At 45.5% G+C, this 18,481-nt stretch overlaps 1 protein-coding gene across 2 annotated transcripts in view; it reads right to left on the bottom strand.

The window, feature by feature from the left end:
• LOC112219184 (cadherin EGF LAG seven-pass G-type receptor 1-like) overlaps positions 1-18,481 on the bottom strand; it is a 79,337-nt gene that overhangs the window by 21,779 nt on the left and 39,077 nt on the right. For both annotated transcript variants that reach the window (XM_042301233.1, XM_042301231.1), the window contains exons 2-6: positions 16,206-16,877; positions 12,332-12,554; positions 11,182-11,297; positions 10,504-10,592; positions 1,136-1,293 (exon numbers count right to left, since the gene is read on the bottom strand). In XM_042301233.1, the coding sequence (XP_042157167.1) occupies positions 1,136-1,293; positions 10,504-10,592; positions 11,182-11,297; positions 12,332-12,554; positions 16,206-16,877 (1,258 nt within the window). The remainder of the gene's footprint in view (positions 1-1,135; positions 1,294-10,503; positions 10,593-11,181; positions 11,298-12,331; positions 12,555-16,205; positions 16,878-18,481) is intronic.

Genomic DNA, 18,481 nt, shown 5'->3' with positions numbered 1-18,481 from the left:
TGCAGGGTTGCAGTATGGGTGAAAAGCTAAGCTTGGCTTGACAGGTGGGGCTTGACAGGTGGGGCTTGACAAGTGGGGCTTGACAGGTGGGGCTTGACAGGTGGGGCTTGACAGGTGGGGCTGGACAGGTGGGGCTTGACAGGTGGGCTGGACAGGTGGGGCTGGACAGGTGGGGCTTGACAGGTGGGGCTGGACAGGTGGGGCTGACAGGTGGGGCTTGACAGGTGGGGCTTGACAGGTGGGGCTGGACAGGTGGGGCTGGACAGGTGGGGCTGGACAGGTAGGGCTTGACAGGTGGGGCTGACAGGTGGGGCTTGACAGGTGGGGCTGGACAGGTGGGCTGGACAGGTGGGGCTTGACAGGTGGGGCTTGACAGGTGGGGCTGGACAGGTGGGGCTTGACAGGTGGGGCTGGACAGGTGGGGCTGGACAGGTGGGGCTTGACAGGTGGGGCTTGACAGGTGGGGTTTGACAGGTGGGGCTTGACAGGTGGGGCTTGACAGGTGGGGCTGGACAGGTGGGGCTGGACAGGTGGGGCTTGACAGGTGGGGCTGACAGGTGGGGCTTGACAGGTGGGGCTGGACAGGTGGGGCTTGACAGGTGGGGCTGGACAGGTGGGGCTGGACAGGTGGGGCTTGACAGGTGGGGCTGGACAGGTGGGGCTGGACAGGTGGGGCTTGGACAGGTGGGGCTTGACAGGTGGGGCTTGACAGGTGGGGCTGGACAGGTGGGGCTGGACAGGTGGGGCTTGACAGGTGGGGCTGGACAGGTGGGGCTGGACAGGTGGGGCTGGACAGGTGGGGCTTGACAGATGGGGCTGGACAGGTGGGGCTTGACAGGTGGGGCTGGACAGGTGGGGACAGGTGGGGCTTGACAGGTGGGGCTGGACAGGTGGGGCTGGACAGGTGGGGCTGGACAGGTGGGGCTGGACAGGTGGGCTGGACAGGTGGGGCTGGACAGGTGGGGCTTGACAGGTGGGGCTTTGACAGGTGGGGCTTGACAGGTGGGGCTTGACAGGTGGGGCTGGACAGGTGGGCTGGACAGGTGGGCTTGACAGGGAGGGCTTGACAGGTGGGGCTTGACAGGTGGGGCTGGACAGGTGGGGCTGGATAAACCCGTTGAGACTCTGCACTCACTTCTTCTGTCCTGTCTGCATGCCCTGAGCGGCACAAGAGTAGTTCCCGATCTGGCCACCAAAGCGAATCGCCATGGCGATGTCACAGTCGTCCACGGCAACAACTGCCACCTTCTCATCTGATGGTCCGTGAGGAAAGCCAAGGCGTCCAATGTTGGGCTGGAAAGAGAAGGTTAGGTCACATGACATTTCATTCATACATTTGAGGTTCCATATGGCAGCGTAGCCTAGTGGTTAGAGCGTTGGACTTGTAACCGAAAGGTTGCAAGTTCGAATCCCCGAGCTGACAAGATACAAATCTGTTGTTCAACCCCTGAACAAGGCAGTTGTTCCACTGTTCCTACGCCGTCATTGAAAATAAGAATTTGTTCTTAACTGACTTGCCTAGTTAAGGGCTTGTGAGTATTTCACTGTTGTATTCGGTGCGTGTGACAAACACAATTTGATGTTGGAAGATTAAAGAATTAGAATAACGAGAAGAGCGTTTGTCTGTTGCCTGCACTCACCATGGAGCTGTGTGATGACACGGCCAAGTATTGAGCCATGCGTCGGGTTCAAACTGCTACGGCTTGGCCTGCGCTCCGCACCATGTATATATATATATACCATACATATACCGATATTATCAACTGTCACTAATGACAATCAGCAACAACCGCCCGGCCGTGACGGCGTTTACAGAGGAAGCAAACGAAGGTCAACTAAACCATGTTATGACACGGAATGATAATGTAAGCGGAAGGGAACTAACGGTAAATTGGCAGATGAATGTGTGGTTATTAGACCTTACTGACAGTCGATGCTGATATTGGCTAATGTTTAACGTGATAGAAATAGGAAACAGAGAGTGCCCATCCCTGCAAGTTAAAAGGCTGTACAATATGCATTCTGCATAACGGCACAGCGTTTCAGAAACTTGACTGTGGAAAAGTTGAAACGCTAAGTTTGCTGCAGTATGACTGGTTTCACAGCGATTATAAGGTGAAATAGATCCCCCCCAAAAAAAATGTCATGTATATTTACCATTCTAATTATCCAAACGGATGTTAATTTAACTAGCTCTTATCAAGTTGTACATTACATGAAGAACGATGCTATTTCTAATCGGGGGGAGAAAAAAATTAAGTGGAAGCTTTTTCCACTATTCATGGTTTCCTCGTGCATGAAACCGGGTGGATTTATTAGGGAACGAAGTCAGAAGGTCAGAATACGGCGCATTTGCAGACACACCACCACACATTAATTTATTCCGTCTCCAGCTCAAACTAATAGCTTAAGCATTCTCATGCTTAAGTTCAAGGTAAGTTCAAGGTCAGAATACTCATAGAGAGAAAAGTGCATTAAAAAAAAGGGAATTACGTTATTTTACACCAGCTTAACTCGGGTCGGAATTGGCTCCTATGCGAATACATCTGTATGAGTTTGTATCTGTCAGTGTGTGCATAGGTGTTTGAATGTGTGTGTCTGGACCTTTGATCTCCTTCCTGTGGGGATGTGATAGTGCATATGGGAGGATGACCAGAGGATGCCACTGCAGGTGTGACAACAGGAAGAGGTACAACGTTGTGGGAGCAGAGATAGTGGAACAAACCATTTCTGTATGGACCTCGCTTTGTGCACGGGTGCATTGTCATGCTGATACAGCAAAGGGCTTTCCCAAAATTGTTGCCACAAAGTTGGGACCAACAAAATCGTCTAGAATATCATTGTATGCTGTAGCGTTAAGATTTCCCTTCACTGGAACTAAGGGGCCTTGCCCGAACCATGAAAAACAGCCCCAGACCATCATTCCTCCTCTACCAAACTTTCCAGTTGGCACTATGCATTGGGGCAGGTAGCGTTTTCCTGGCATCCGCCGAACCCAGATTCATCCGTCGGACTGCCAGATGGTGAAGCGTGATTCATAACTCCAGAGAACACGTTCCCACTGCTCCAGAGAGCAATGGACGCGAGCTTTACACCACACCAGCCGACGCTTGGTATTGCCAATGGTGATCTTAAGGCTTGTGTGTGGCTGCTCAGCCATGGAAACCCATTTCATGAAGCTTCCGATGAACAGTTTTTGTGCTGACATTGCTTCCAGAGGCAGTTTGGAACATGGAAGTGAGTGTTGCAACCGAGGACAGATGATTTTTATGCGCTACGCGCTTCAGCACTCTGCGGTCCCGTTCTGTGAGCTTGTGTGGCCTACCACTTCACGGGTGAGCCGTTGTTGCTCCTAGACGTTTCCACTTCAATAACACCACTTACAGTTGACTGGGGCAGCTCTAGCAGGGCAGGAATTTGATTAACTGACTTGTTGGAAAAGTGGCATCCTATGAGAGTGCCAAGTTGAAAATCACTGAGCTCTTCAGGAAGGCCATGTTTGTCTATGGAGATTGCATGGCTTTGTGCTCGATTTTATACATCTGCCAGCAATTGATGTGGCTGATATACAGTAGCAAATCTACTCATTTGAAGGAGTATACACGTACTTTTGTATATAGTGTGTATAAAAACTACCAAAATAGTATTACGAGATACTCCTTGATATTGCCATATTTAGGCCGTATTCTATTCACATTATGCCACCATATGTCACGACTTCCGCCGAAGTCGGTCCCCCTCCTAGTTCGGGCGGCGTTTGGCGGGCGACGTCACCGGCCTTCTAGTCATCGCCGGTCCAATTTCCATTTCCATTGGTTTTGTCTCGTCTTCCCTCACACCTGGTTTCAATTCCATCAATTCCATGTTGTGTATTTAACCCTCTGTTCCCCCCCATGTCCTTGTCCGGAATCGTTTCTTGTAGTGCTTGTGCACGTTATGCTGGTGGACACCGGGTTTTGTTTGAATCATTCATTGATTGATTGATTGTTCTGTTGACGGTAGTTTTTGTGTTTATTAAACGACACTGTTGTAAATCAGTTTACGCTCTCCGGCGCCAGACCTCTCTGCCGCCAGTACGCACCCCGTTACACCATATCAAGGTCAACAACAGGAACACAGTGACACTTGTTCCGTCTCTCTTTTCCACACATTCTGAACACTCATAAACCCACAGGGATAATTCAAGTGTGTTCCAAGTTCCTGTTCTCTAGGAAAGCCAAAGTCCAAAAACAAATATTTTACCATGTCTTCTCCAAAATGTGTCAAATGAGGTGAATGAGGAAATTCCAAACCGTGTGTGTATGTACGTATGTGTGCGTGCGCGTCTGCATGTGTGCGCTCATGTATGTGCTGGTAATACAGAGGCCGTGAAGGCCAGGATGAACTAGACAAAACAACTAGCTGCTATATTCCTCTCTAGTACTAAGAGTGAAAGGTTAAGTCAAGGTTAACTTACCACAGCTGCGGGCAATTGTTATTTGATACAACATATGAGGTTTACAAACTATGTCACCTATGAGAATAAGGGGCAGCGCAATCAGACATTAGTATATATGTTTATATATATCTTTATATATATGTTTAGTATATATATATATATATATATATATGTTTAGATTTCCTCTCCGTGAGCTCTACAGACAATTCCTTTGACCTCATGGCTTGGTTTTTGCTCTGACATGCACTGTCAAATCAAAATCAAACCAAATCCAATGTTATTGGTCATATACAAATGGTTAGCAAATGGTTAGCAGATGTTACAAAAGCGAGTGTAGTGAAATGCTTGTGCTTCTAGTATCCAACACTGCAGCAATATCTAACAAGTAATATCTAACAATTCAACAGGTGTGTGCCTTTCCAAATCATGTCCAATCAATTGAATTTACCAAAGGCCGACTCCAATTAAGTTTTAGAATCATCTCAAGGATGATCACTGGAAACAGGATGCACCTGAGCTTAGTTTTGAGTCTCATAGCAAAGGGTCTGAATACTTATGTAAATAATGTATGCATTTTTATGTTTGTAATCATTTGCTATCATTTCTAAAAAAACGGTTTTCACTTTGTCATTATGTGGCATTGTGTGTAGTATGATGAGGGTCAAACAATTTCATCCATTTTGGAATAAGGCTGTAAAACATTTAAGAAATTGTAAAAATTGGAGGGGTCTGAATACTTTCTGAATGCACTGTATGTGGAGAGGAAGGGGGGATGGGTATAGGGCAAATATTTCACATTCTGCTGGATAGTCACAAAGAAAACGGAAGTTTCAAACCAAACCACATTTAGTCCTCTTTCCCGATCAATGATGATATTTTAAAATCCTACAGGGGACAATATCAGTTCTAGCAGTAGATTGACCCAGCCAGGACCTGGTGGTGTATGACAGAGTAAATAGGTGATGGCTGGTGTCGTAGTGGCCATTAATTGTCAGTAGGAGAATGACCCCACAGGGGAGGACCGGACAGTGTTTATGTAGCTCCACGGGGGGTGAATATGAATTGAGGAGAGGGGTAAAGTACTCCCTCAGCTGCCCTCATTGTCACAGGATAACACAGAAAGAAACCAGGCTATGGGGGAAGGGTGTTAATGAATCATTTCAATACATCAACTCAAACAGCCTCTTATCAGGTAGTTATCTACAGACTGCTCTAGTTAGGCTAGTTTAACTCAAACAGCCTCTTATCAGGTAGTTATCTACAGACTGCTCTAGTTAGGCTAGTTTAACTCAAACAGCCTCTTATCAGGTAGCTACAGACTGCTCTAGTTAGGCTAGTTTAACTCAAACAGCCTCTTATCAGGTAGCTACAGACTGCTCTAGTTAGGCTAGTTTAACTCAAACAGCCTCTTATCAGGTAGTTATCTACAGACTGCTCTAGTTAGGCTAGTTTAACTCAAACAGCCTCTTATCAGGTAGCTACAGACTGCTCTAGTTAGGCTAGTTTAACTCAAACAGCCTCTTATCAGGTAGTTATCTACAGACTGCTCTAGTTAGGCTAGTTTAACTCAAACAGCCTCTTATCAGGTAGTTATCTACAGACTGCTCTAGTTAGGCTAGTTTAACTCAAACAGCCTCTTATCAGGTAGTTATCTACAGACTGCTCTAGTTAGGCTAGTTTAACTCAAACAGCCTCTTATCAGGTAGTTATCTACAGACTGCTCTAGTTAGGCTAGTTTAACTCAAACAGCCTCTTATCAGGTATCTACAGACTGCTCTAGTTGGGCTAGTTTAACTCAAACAGCCTCTTATCAGGTAGTTATCTACAGACTGCTCTAGTTAGGCTAGTTTAACTCAAACAGCCTCTTATCAGGTATCTACAGACTGCTCTAGTTAGGCTAGTTTAACTCAAACAGCCTCTTATCAGGTAGTTATCTACAGACTGCTCTAGTTAGGCTAGTTTAACTCAAACAGCCTCTTATCAGGTAGTTATCTACAGACTGCTGTAGTTAGGCTAGTTTAACTCAAACAGCCTCTTATCAGGTATCTACAGACTGCTCTAGTTAGGCTAGTTTAACTCAAACAGCCTCTTATCAGGTAGTTATCTACAGACTGCTCTAGTTAGGCTAGTTTAACTCAAACAGCCTCTTATCAGGTATCTACAGACTGCTCTAGTTGGGCTAGTTTAACTCAAACAGCCTCTTATCAGGTAGCTACAGACTGCTCTAGTTGGGCTAGTTTAACTCAAACAGCCTCTTATCAGGTAGCTACAGACTGCTGTAGTTAGGCTAGTTTAACTCAAACAGCCTCTTATCAGGTATCTACAGACTGCAGTTAGGCTAGTTTAACTCAAACAGCCTCTTATCAGGTATCTACAGACTGCTCTAGTTAGGCTAGTTTAACTCAAACAGCCTCTTATCAGGTAGCTACAGACTGCTCTAGTTGGGCTAGTTTAACTCAAACAGCCTCTTATCAGGTAGCTACAGACTGCTCTAGTTGGGCTAGTTTAACTCAAACAGCCTCTTATCAGGTAGTTATCTACAGACTGCTCTAGTTAGGCTAGTTTAACTCAAACAGCCTCTTATCAGGTAGCTACAGACTGCTCTAGTTAGGCTAGTTTAACTCAAACAGCCTCTTATCAGGTAGTTATCTACAGACTGCTCTAGTTAGGCTAGTTTAACTCAAACAGCCTCTTATCAGGTAGCTACAGACTGCTCTAGTTAGGCTAGTTTAACTCAAACAGCCTCTTATCAGGTAGCTACAGACTGCTGTAGTTAGGCTAGTTTAACTCAAACAGCCTCTTATCAGGTGCTACAGACTGCTGTAGTTAGGCTAGTTTAACTCAAACAGCCTCTTATCAGGTATCTACAGACTGCTCTAGTTAGGCTAGTTTAACTCAAACAGCCTCTTATCAGGTATCTACAGACTGCTCTAGTTAGGCTAGTTTAACTCAAACAGCCTCTTATCAGGTAGTTATCTACAGACTGCTGTAGTTAGGCTAGTTTAACTCAAACAGCCTCTTATCAGGTAGCTACAGACTGCTCTAGTTGGGCTAGTTTAACTCAAACAGCCTCTTATCAGGTAGCTACAGACTGCTCTAGTTGGGCTAGTTTAACTCAAACAGCCTCTTATCAGGTAGCTACAGACTGCTCTAGTTGGGCTAGTTTAACTCAAACAGCCTCTTATCAGGTAGCTACAGACTGCTCTAGTTGGGCTAGTTTAACTCAAACAGCCTCTTATCAGGTAGCTACAGACTGCTGTAGTTAGGCTAGTTTAACTCAAACAGCCTCTTATCAGGTAGTTATCTACAGACTGCTGTAGTTAGGCTAGTTTAACTCAAACAGCCTCTTATCAGGTAGCTACAGACTGCTGTAGTTAGGCTAGTTTAACTCAAACAGCCTCTTATCAGGTAGCTACAGACTGCTGTAGTTGGGCTAGTTTAACTCAAACAGCCTCTTATCAGGTATCTACAGACTGCTGTAGTTAGGCTAGTTTAACTCAAACAGCCTCTTATCAGGTAGTTATCTACAGACTGCTGTAGTTAGGCTAGTTTAACTCAAACAGCCTCTTATCAGGTAGCTACAGACTGCTCTAGTTGGGCTAGTTTAACTCAAACAGCCTCTTATCAGGTAGTTATCTACAGACTGCTCTAGTTAGGCTAGTTTAACTCAAACAGCCTCTTATCAGGTAGCTACAGACTGCTCTAGTTGGGCTAGTTTAACTTCTGCTTCGAACATTGAGCCATTTGTTTGTAGAAAGATATTCGGATAAAGTTGATTGAAACCCTTACTGAGATGCTGTGTTAGGGTAGGGACAGGGTAGGATAGGGGACAGGGTTTGCCTGGTTCAGGCTAATGCTCTTACAGATACATTATGTGCAGTGCATTTGGGAAGTATTCAGACCACTTCCCTTTTTCCACATTTTGTTACATTACAGCCTTATTCTAAAATGTATTAAATAAATGTTTTGCCTCATCAATCTATACACAATACCCCATAATGACAAAGCGAAAACAGTTTAAAAAATATATTTTTTTACTCATTTATATTTAAAAAACGGGTGCTCAGGTGCTTTCTGTCTCCATTGATCATCCTTGAGATGTTTCGACAACTTGATTGTAGTCCACCTGTGGTAAATTCAATTGATTGGACATGATTTGGAAAGGCACACATCTTATATAAGGTCCCACAGTTGACAGTGCATGTCAGAGCAAAAACCAAGCCATGAGGACGAAGGAATTGTCTGTAGAGCTCTGAGACAGGATTATGTCGAGGCACAGATCTGAAGAATGGTACCAAAAAATGTTTGCAGCATTGAAGGTCCCCAAGAACAGAGTGGCCTCCATCATTCTTAAATGGAATAAGTTTGGAACCACCAAGACTTTCGCTTGAGGAACATTCAAATGCATGTAGTACCCAGAAAAAAAAAGACGATTTGTTTTGCGTTGGGGTCAACCCATTTTATGTCAGTTTATGTGTATAAGGATAAAATAATGGATGTATTCACCAACATTTTGAATTCCTTCTCTCATGATGAATTAATTGGAAATGTTGGTGAAAAACATCCAGGTGACCAATAACCCGATGGTCACTCTGACAGAGCTCCAGAGTTCCTCTGTGGAGATGGGAGAACCTTCCAGAAGGACAACCATCGCTTGCAGCATTCCACCAATCAGGCCTTTATGGTAGTGGCCAGATGGAAGCCACTCCTCAGTAAAAGGCACCTGACAGCCCACTTGGAGTTTGCCAAAAGGCACCTAATCGACTCTTAGACCATGAAAAGATTCAGCAAGATTCTCTGCTGATGAAACCAAAATGTAACTCTTTGGCTTGAATGCCAAGGTCACGTCTGGAGGAAACCTGGCATCATCCCTACGGTGAAACATGGTGGTGGCAGCATCATGCTGTGGGGATATTCTTCAGCTGCAGGGACTGGGAGAATAGTCAGGATCGAGGGAAAGACGAACTGAGCAAATTAAAGAGAGATCCTTGATGAAAACCTGCTCCAGAGCGCTCAGGACCTTAGACTGGAACGAAGGTTCATCATCCAACAGGACAACGACGCTAAGCACACAGCCAAGACAACACAGGAGTGGGACATGTTTCTGAATGTCTTTGAGTGGCCCAGCCAGAGCCCGGACCTGAACCTGATCGAACATCTCTGGAGAAACCTGAAAAAAAGCTGTGCCACGACTCTCCCCATCCAACCTGTCAGAGCTTGAGAGGATCTGTAGAGAAGAATGGGAGAAACTCCCCAAATACAGTTGTGCCAAGCTTGTAGCGTCATACCCAAGGCTGTAATCGCTGCCAAAGGTGCTTCAACAAAGTACTGAGTAAACGGTCTGAATACTTATGTAAATGTCATATTTCCGTTGTTTATTTGTAACAAACATTTATAAAAACCTGTTTTTGCTTTTTCATTATGGGGTATTGTTTAGAGATTGATGAGGGGACCAAAACGATTGAATACATTTTCGAATAAGGCTGTAACGTAACAAGTAGGGGTACCCTGGTGCATTCTGGTCTCACATAGCTGTGTTGTTTCCAAAGACATCATAGAAAGGGTCCAGAAATAATTATATGTTGAGATCTTCCTGTTTCATTACACAGGCCTAAACCAGATTGTCTTTCAAAACAATAGTACAATGCTCGAATAGAATCTCAATAATCCCTTCTCTTGTCTTTGTGAATACGACGGCCTCAACTTAACCAATCCCTGAGCTTCAAAACGCCCCAAACAAAGACTAGTGTGTCTGTTCCCATGACAATCCTTTAAAAATCTGAACTCTGTATGGAGTTGGGGGGGGGATAGTATGGGTTCCCTACTTGAATGACCTTTGACCTGTTAGATTGAGGCCTGTAGACTTATGAGGGCACTTCATTTCGGTTCAAATTATCCTTATCCTACTGGTGCCCTAGTATCCTACTGGTTCCAAAACGATTGACCCCTCCCTATCTCTTTACCCTACCCCACCACACGCCTCATCACTTACCCTTCGGACAGGGACATGCATCATTCTATTACGTTCTGAAGAGAGGCTCCACATATCCAGGAAGTCTGCTTACCTTGTTGTAGTAGTGTAGCTGTACTCTATGCCACTGGCCATCGCTGACCCCACCTAGGACAAAGGGTGATACTGTGGTTTTGACTTCTCCTACAGGGAAGGAAATAGGATATAAGAAACAGGAAAGATTTTAATCGACATGGAATCCCACTCCAACTGAGTTTGGCCATTTTCATAGATAGTGAACTTCCTGAGAGGAACTCTCTCTCACTTCTCATTCTTTCTTTAAAGTCACAAACCTGAGTCTGTGTTTTACAAAATGGCAGCCCTGTCACTTTGTTTGGTATAAAGCTGAGGGATTGGCCTGGGGAAGACGAAGAAAAACACACCCTTTTGGACCTCTGAAGAGGTCTTTCAATATCGATGCTACTCATCCAGAACACAATTATAGTTTAATGGTTAATGATTAGGATAATACCTCCATGGCATGAATTCCCAACTCAACACACCAACACTAGGTGAACTGCACGATCACTGTTTACCCTCAATTTTCCCAGGTATCTGAGGGTTGGCTGCATAAACTTTGACCCCTCCCTCAGCTGGTTAGAACCTCCCTGTTAATGAGATTTTGTATTTCACAGAGAGGGGGGTAGGAGAGAGAAGTGAAGCGAAGAGAAACAAAGGGAACAGAGGAAATTGAAGTCTGGCCATCTCTTCTCTGAACCCTTTATGTCCTCACCTGCTGAGAAGGTGAGCTGGATTTGTTCCTCGATGATCTCTAAGGCGATGAAGTCGTGCTTCTCGTTAAACCTTCCGTTATAAAGTAGTAGGACATTCCTCTCTCTGGTGGCAAACCTGCAGGTCATACAGGACCAAAGGTCACTTTGATTGTACAGTACAGTATATTATCAGCAGATGAAGGCTATGAAGAGGAGGGGAACATGTACAGGAGAGCTATTTATTGGAGCCATTTAATGGCCTTTTAATTAGTCCACAAAGTGTGGCTATTTCTCTTGAGGTAACGCGAGAACAATATCAGTTGTGTGTGGGGAGGGGGGAGACATTGAGAGACATATTAACCTAGGAAATGAGGGACAATAAGAGAGCAAAAGGGAAAATGGAAAGAATAATCATATTGGACTATGGACAATGAGAGGAGCAAAAGGGATTTGGAAAATGACAGAGGAAAGAAGGACTGGTGTGGACAGACATAGAACAGTACTAGGAGCCATGCTGCTGTGTGTCATTAACCCTATGGCACTTAGCGGGTACGGGCACAGGAGTCAGAATCCACATGGCACAGGGCATCGTGACAGGAAACCATGATCAACAAAGCCAAAGGTCACTCTGGCTCCAAGCATCCCTTCCTGTTTTTACCTTTGCCAGGGAACGTGAGCTGGGCACGAGAAAGAGATGTTTCACTACAGCCTTTACATATCCCACATCACCCCAGGCAGGCGCAATCAAACTCTCAAAGTATTTGAAAGAAAATGTACACTCTTTGAACCCAGATCCACATCTAACCACTGGATCAAACGGCTCTTCCTTCGCGATGCAGAACACAAATGTCATGGCTGATGTAGCAGCCCTGTGATTCAACACTTCTGTGATTTCAGGTTCAGTCCTGTCGGTGAGACAAAGACGACGGGGCGCTGCTTATTTGCATTGCCATGGATACAGCCATTACTGCTTATTACAAAGGTGTTGTATATGTATCCAGACATTGCGTTAGATGTGTATCACTTGGGTGTGGATAGATGGCTCAGTACTATGTAAAAAAAAAAAAAAACTCCAGGTGTTCGTGAGAGAACCAGAGGAAGACACAAATCTACACCCAAAAAAGTCACACGTTATTATGCAGACGTTATAAGATACATAGTTGTACTCACATGAAGGACACCGTGAAGTGGAACCTCTGTCGTAGCCCTCTGAACGTGATGAAGGACAGGCCGGGGAAGCTGCGGGTGCTCATTTCACAGTAAGGCTTCTGGTACTCCCCCGGGGGGCACTGGCACACGAACCCCCCCACCAGGAGATCCACACACCTGGCCCCGTTCTGACACACCCCCGGGATGCATCGGCCAGAGCGGGAGTTCACCTCACAATGCTCACCTGTAGGAAGGGAAGAACAGTACAGGTGGGCAGAAATATCTGCTGGGTATATCCGAGAGAGAGAGAGAGAGAGAGAGAGGGGAGAGAGAGAGAGAGAGAGAGAGAGAGAGAGAGAGAGAGAGAGAGAGAGAGAGAGAGAGAGGGAGAGAGAGAGAAGAGAGAGAGAGAGACAGAGAAGAGAGAGAAGAGAGAGAGAAGAGAGAGAGAGAGAGAAGAGAGAGAGAGACAGAGAAGGGAGAGAGAGACAGAGAGAGAGAGAGAGAGGGAGAGAGAGAGACAGAGAAGAGAGAGAAGAGAGAGAGAAGAGAGAGGAGAGAGAGAGACAGAGAGAGAGAGACAGAGAGAGAGAGACAGAGAGAGACAGAGAGAGAGACAGAGAGAGAGAGAGAGAGAGAGAGAGAGAGAGAGACAGAGAGAGAGAGAGAGAGAGAGAGAGAAGAGATAGAGACAGAGAGAGAGAGACAGAGAGAGAGAGAAGAGAGAGAGAGAGAGAGAGACAGAGAGAGAGAAGAGAGAGACAGAGAGAGAGAGACAGAGAGAGAGAGAAGAGATAGAGACAGAGAGAGAGAGAGAGAGAGAGAGAGAAGAGAGAGAGAGAGAGAGAGAGAGAGAGAGAGAGAGAGAGAAGAGAGAGGGGGGGGAACTGTCTGGAGAAAGACAAAAGTTGGGGTAGGTGTGAAAGCAGTTGCACCTGTTCTCCTTTAAATCCTTCATTCAGATTTTTATGTAATGAAGTGTCCAGGACGAAGCCCTCCAAATACTTTTTTTTTTGTGAACAAGCTGAAACCAGGCAGGTTCATAGGGGACACAATCCCTCTCACAAGTTCAAATCCATTACCACACAACCTACAAGCTAGTCTGCATGGACAGAGAGAGTGGCAGCGGAGGCCCCCCCCCTCACAAGCATGTCAAAACACTGTGGATTGTAACAGCTATGCTCTGTGACCCACACTGACACTGGCTCTTCCACTGGAACCAAACGGTTTGTGGCATAATGACAACAGGACAATGGAGTGTCTTTGGCCCAAGCAGCAGGCCACCTCGGTGGTCTGTAAGACACCTGTCACGACCCACCAGCCATCCACCCTGATACAGTCCTGTCTCGTTAACTCGACCTGAGACGTTTTCCGGTGATGACAGCTTTCAAATGGACGCTGATGTCAGTAGTGATTTTAACTCAGGGGTGCTTTCCCAAACAGCTTGGGGTGACCATTAAGGGTCACATACTGAGCAGAAAGAAAGCTGTCAATTAAAAAATAAGGAAAGGAAAGGGTGATGTGTGGTCACATAATGTATGATCAGGATTTTATATTGAAAAGACAGAGAAAGAGAGACAGGAAGACTAGAGAACTGTCTGTGGAAAGTGTGGTGGGATTATATCACCCTTTAAGAGCCACATGTTATGAAAGAGAACACGAGTGAGTCAAGAGATGATTTTCCCACTGGTCAAAAGGAATGTGCCACGATCATATCTATGTCCAGCTCATAGTGTGGGGTGTTGTGTGTCGCAAATGACACTGACAAGATCTGGATAAAGAGAACACCTATGATTTACAGCGCCAGGAATTCCAGCGGGTAATGACCCAACTGCAAGACAGATCATCTCCGGTTTGGAGGGAATTACGAGGGATCTTTTTCCCGAAAGTGTGAGAAACCTGAGACCAGCACTGTCAGGTCAACCATCATCACCTCCATTATGACTTGAGACGACCTGGAGCTGGTCAAGAGCCTTCAAAGCATAGACGGCTAGAGTTTGATTAACAAGTAATAGTCTCTCTGCAGAATCAGGGTTTTGGCTGTGGGCCATGTCTTTAATATAGTGGGAACATTTAGCCCTATAGGGTCTGTGAAAGCAGATGAAAGGTACTGATGGGGGGTAGGCATATTTCTATCTCAGGAAGCTGGTTGAGAGAATGCCAAGAGAAGGCAAAGCTTTCATCAAGGCAAAGGGTGGCTACTTTGAAGAATCTCAAATATAATATACAGTTGAAGTCGGAAGTTTACATACACTTAGGTTGGAGTCATTAAAACTCGTTTTTCAACCACTCCACAAATTTCTTGTTAACAAACATTTCTTGTTAGCAAGTTGGACACAAGAATGTTTACAACAATTGTTTACAGACAGATTATTTCACTTATAATTCACTGTATCGCAATTCCAGTGGGTCAGAAGTTTACATACACTAAGCTCACTGTGCCTTTAAACAGCTTGGAAAATTCCAGAAAATGATATCATGGTTTTAGAAGCTTCTGATAGGCTAATTGACATCATTTGAGTCAATTGGAGGTGTACCTGTGGATGTATTTCAAGGCCTACCTTCAAACTCGGTGCCTCTTTGCTTGACATACACAAGTCTGGCTCATCCTTGGGAGCAATTTCAAAATGCCTGAAGGTACCACGTTCATCTGTACAAACAATAGTACACAAGTATAAACACCATGGGACCACGCAGCCGTCATACCGTTCAGGAAGGAGATGCGTTCTGTCTCCTAGAGATGAAAGTATCTTGTTGCGAAAAGTGCAAATCAATCCCAGAACAACAGCAAAGGACCATGTGAAGATGCTGGAGGAAACAGGTACAAAAGTATCTATATCCACTGTAAAACGAGTCCTATCGACATATCCTGAAAGACCACTCAGCAAGGAAGAAGCCACTGCTCCAAAACCGCCATAAAAAAGCCAGACTACAGTTTGCAACTGCACATGGGGACAAAGATTATACTTTTTGGAGAAATGTACTCTGGTCTGATGAAACAAAAATAGAACTGTTTGGCCATAATGACCATCGTTATGTTTGGAGGAAAAAGGAGGAGGCTTGCAAGCCAAAGAACACCATCCCAACCGTGAAGCACAGGGGTGGCAGCATCATGTTGTGCGGGTGCTGCAGGGGAGACTGGTGCACTTCACAAAATAGATGGCATCATGAGGTAGGATAATTATGTGGATATATTGAAGCAACATCTCAAGACATCAGTCAGGAAGTTAAAGCTTGGTCGCAAATGGGTCTTCTAAATGGACAATGACCCTAAGCATACTTCCAAAGTTGTGGTAAAATGGCTTAAGAACAACAAAGGTATTGGAGTGGCCATCACAAAGCCCTGACCTCAATCCTATAGAAAATGTGTGGGCAGAACTGAAAAAGTGTGTGCGTGCAAGGAGGCCTACAAACTGGACTCAGTTACACCAGCTCTGTCAGGAGGAATGGGCCAAAATTCACCCAACTTATTGTGGGAAGCTTGTGGAAGGCTACCTGAAATGTTTGACCCAAATTAAACAATTTAAAGGCAATGCTACCAAATACTAATTGAGTGTATGTAAACTTCTGACCCACTGGGAAAGTGATGAAAGAAATCAAATCTGAAATAAATCATTCTCTCTACTATTATTCTGACATGTCACATTCTTAAAATAAAGTGGTGATCCGAACTGACCTAAGACAGGGAATTTTTACTTCGGTTAAATGTCAGGAATTGTGAAAAACTGAGTTTAAATGTATTTGGCTAAGGTGTATGTAAACCTCCGACTTCAACTGTAAGTACTAATGACACGGAGAAAGAAAACATTTGAAGAAAGAGTAAAAAATAGAAGATTGAGAATGGCGTGAAAGAAAGAGTCAAATAAGATACCAAAAAGTATATAATACCACTCACCTGTGAAGTCCTCTGGACACTCGCAAGTGTACCCGCCTTCCCTGCTCCGGCACTTGCCGTTGTTCTGGCAGGGCCCTGAGTAGCACAGGTCAATCTCCGTCTCACAGTAGTCCCCAGTGAAGCCTGCTGGGCATCGGCAACGCAGCCCCGTCACCGGTTCGATTGGCCTGAACAGCACCGTATCCGAGGACACGAAAGGTGCTGAGCTGTCGAACCTCAGCACTGACACACACTTCATGTAGTTCTCACAGGGCTCACGGAGGCAGATGTTATCGTCGAAGGGCAGCACACGCTGGCTGGACACCAGGGTGAGCAGGGTCCGGTTCAGGTAAATCTGCTCCTGCAGCGCATCTGAGGGGAAAAATCTTCCAGTGGGGATGGTGCCCCCGGACCCCCCAAGTTCGTTTCCCCCAGAAGGGCGCAGGGCAGAGAAGGTGACGTTGAGGATGCTCCCCTGGACGTGCGTGTCGTTCTGGATGTTGAAGACGAAGACACCGGTGCGACTGGTGGATAGGACGGCCGCCACGCCCTCCATGAAGTGGGAGAGGAGCGGGGACAGGAAGCGTTCCTGGGACATGTTCTCCAGGCGCACTGTGATGCTGTTGGTCAGCATCTCATCGGTGATGATGGTGACACGCAGGGTGCAGAGGGCCATGACGCGATGGACACCGTCTGGAATCAGAGACAAACAGGGTTAACCAGGGTAATAGAATAACACTTGCAAGATGCATTAGACACAAAGGTCATGTCAGTCAACATTTTAAAGGGAAAGGGAAAGGGGGATATCTAGTCAGTTGTCCAACTGAATGCCTTCAACTGAAATGTGTCTTCCGCATTTAATCCAACCTCTCTGAATCAGAGTGGTGCGTTGAGATGCCTTACTAGACATCCACGCCTTTGAGGGATTCGATCCACTAACCTTTTGGTTACTGGCCCAATGCTCTAACCACTAAAAACACACCCCATTAACCTAATTATAAACAAAGCACTGCTTTTAACTTCTTCTGGTTTCTTCCACTTTAAAGTGGCAGCGAATACAGAGTTTTCACCCCCGCCTGCCCCTCCGGAAACCTCTTTCTCAAAGCTAAGGGTCAAACCAAATTAAATTACATGTGTCACATACGCCGAATACAACCTTACCATGAAATGCTTACTTACAAGCCCTTAACCAACAATGCAGTAAAAAAAATAGAGATAAGAAAATATTTACTAAATAAACCAGAGTAAAAAATAAAAAAAAAGTAAAAAAGTAACACAATAAAATAACAATAAAGAGGCTATATACAGGGGGTACCGGTACCAAGTCAATGTGGAGGCTATATACAGGGGGGTACCGGTACCAAGTCAATGTGGAGGCTATATACACGGGGTACCGGTACCAAGTCAATGTGCGGCAGTACAGGTTAGTCGATGTCATTTGTACATGTAGATAGGGATAAAGTGACTATGCATAGATAATAAACAGAGAGTTGTAGCAGTGTAAAACCAAAAGGGGGTGGGGGGGTGTCAATGCAAATAGTCCGGGTAGACATTTGATTAATTATTCAGCAGTCTTATGGCTTGGGTGTAGAAGCTGTTAAGGAGCCTTTTGGAGCTAGACTTAGCGCGATGGTACCGCTTCCTGTGTGGTAGCAGAGAGAACAGTCTATGACGGTGACTGGAGTCCTTGACAATTTCTGGGGCCTTCCTCTGACACCGCCTAGTATATAGGTCCCGGATGTCAGGAAGCTTAGCCACAGCGATGTACTGGGCTGTATGCACTACCCGCTGTAGCACCTTACGGTCAGATGCAGAGCAGTTGCCATACCAGGTGGTGATGCAACCATGCTCTTGATGGTGCAGTTGTAGAACTTTTTGAGGATTTGGAGACCCATGCCAAATCTTTTCAGTCTCCTGAGGGGGAAAAAGCATTGTTGTACCCTCTTCACGACTGCCTTGGTGTGTTTGTACTATGATCGTTTGTTGGTTGGTGATGTGTACACCAAGGAACCTGAAACTCTCGACCCGCTCCACTACAGCCCCGTCGATGTGAATTGGGTTGTGTTCGGCCCTCCTTTTCCTGTAGTCCACGATCATCTCCTTTGTCTTGCTCACGTTGAGGGAGAGGTTGTTATCCTGGCACCACACTGCCAGGTCTCTGACCTCCTCCCTTTAGGCTGTCTCATCATTGTCAGTGATCAGGCCTACCACCTTTGTGTCGTCACTAAACTTAATGATGGTGTTGGTTTCATGCTTGGCCACGCAGTCATTGGTGAGAACAGGAGGGGACTAAGCAT

Source organism: Oncorhynchus tshawytscha, linkage group LG19, assembly GCF_018296145.1.
Source record: "Oncorhynchus tshawytscha isolate Ot180627B linkage group LG19, Otsh_v2.0, whole genome shotgun sequence".
NCBI classification, from domain to species: domain Eukaryota; kingdom Metazoa; phylum Chordata; class Actinopteri; order Salmoniformes; family Salmonidae; genus Oncorhynchus; species Oncorhynchus tshawytscha.
Note: the sequence above shows the minus strand (reverse complement) of the source record. Positions and strands in the feature narration are given on the sequence as shown.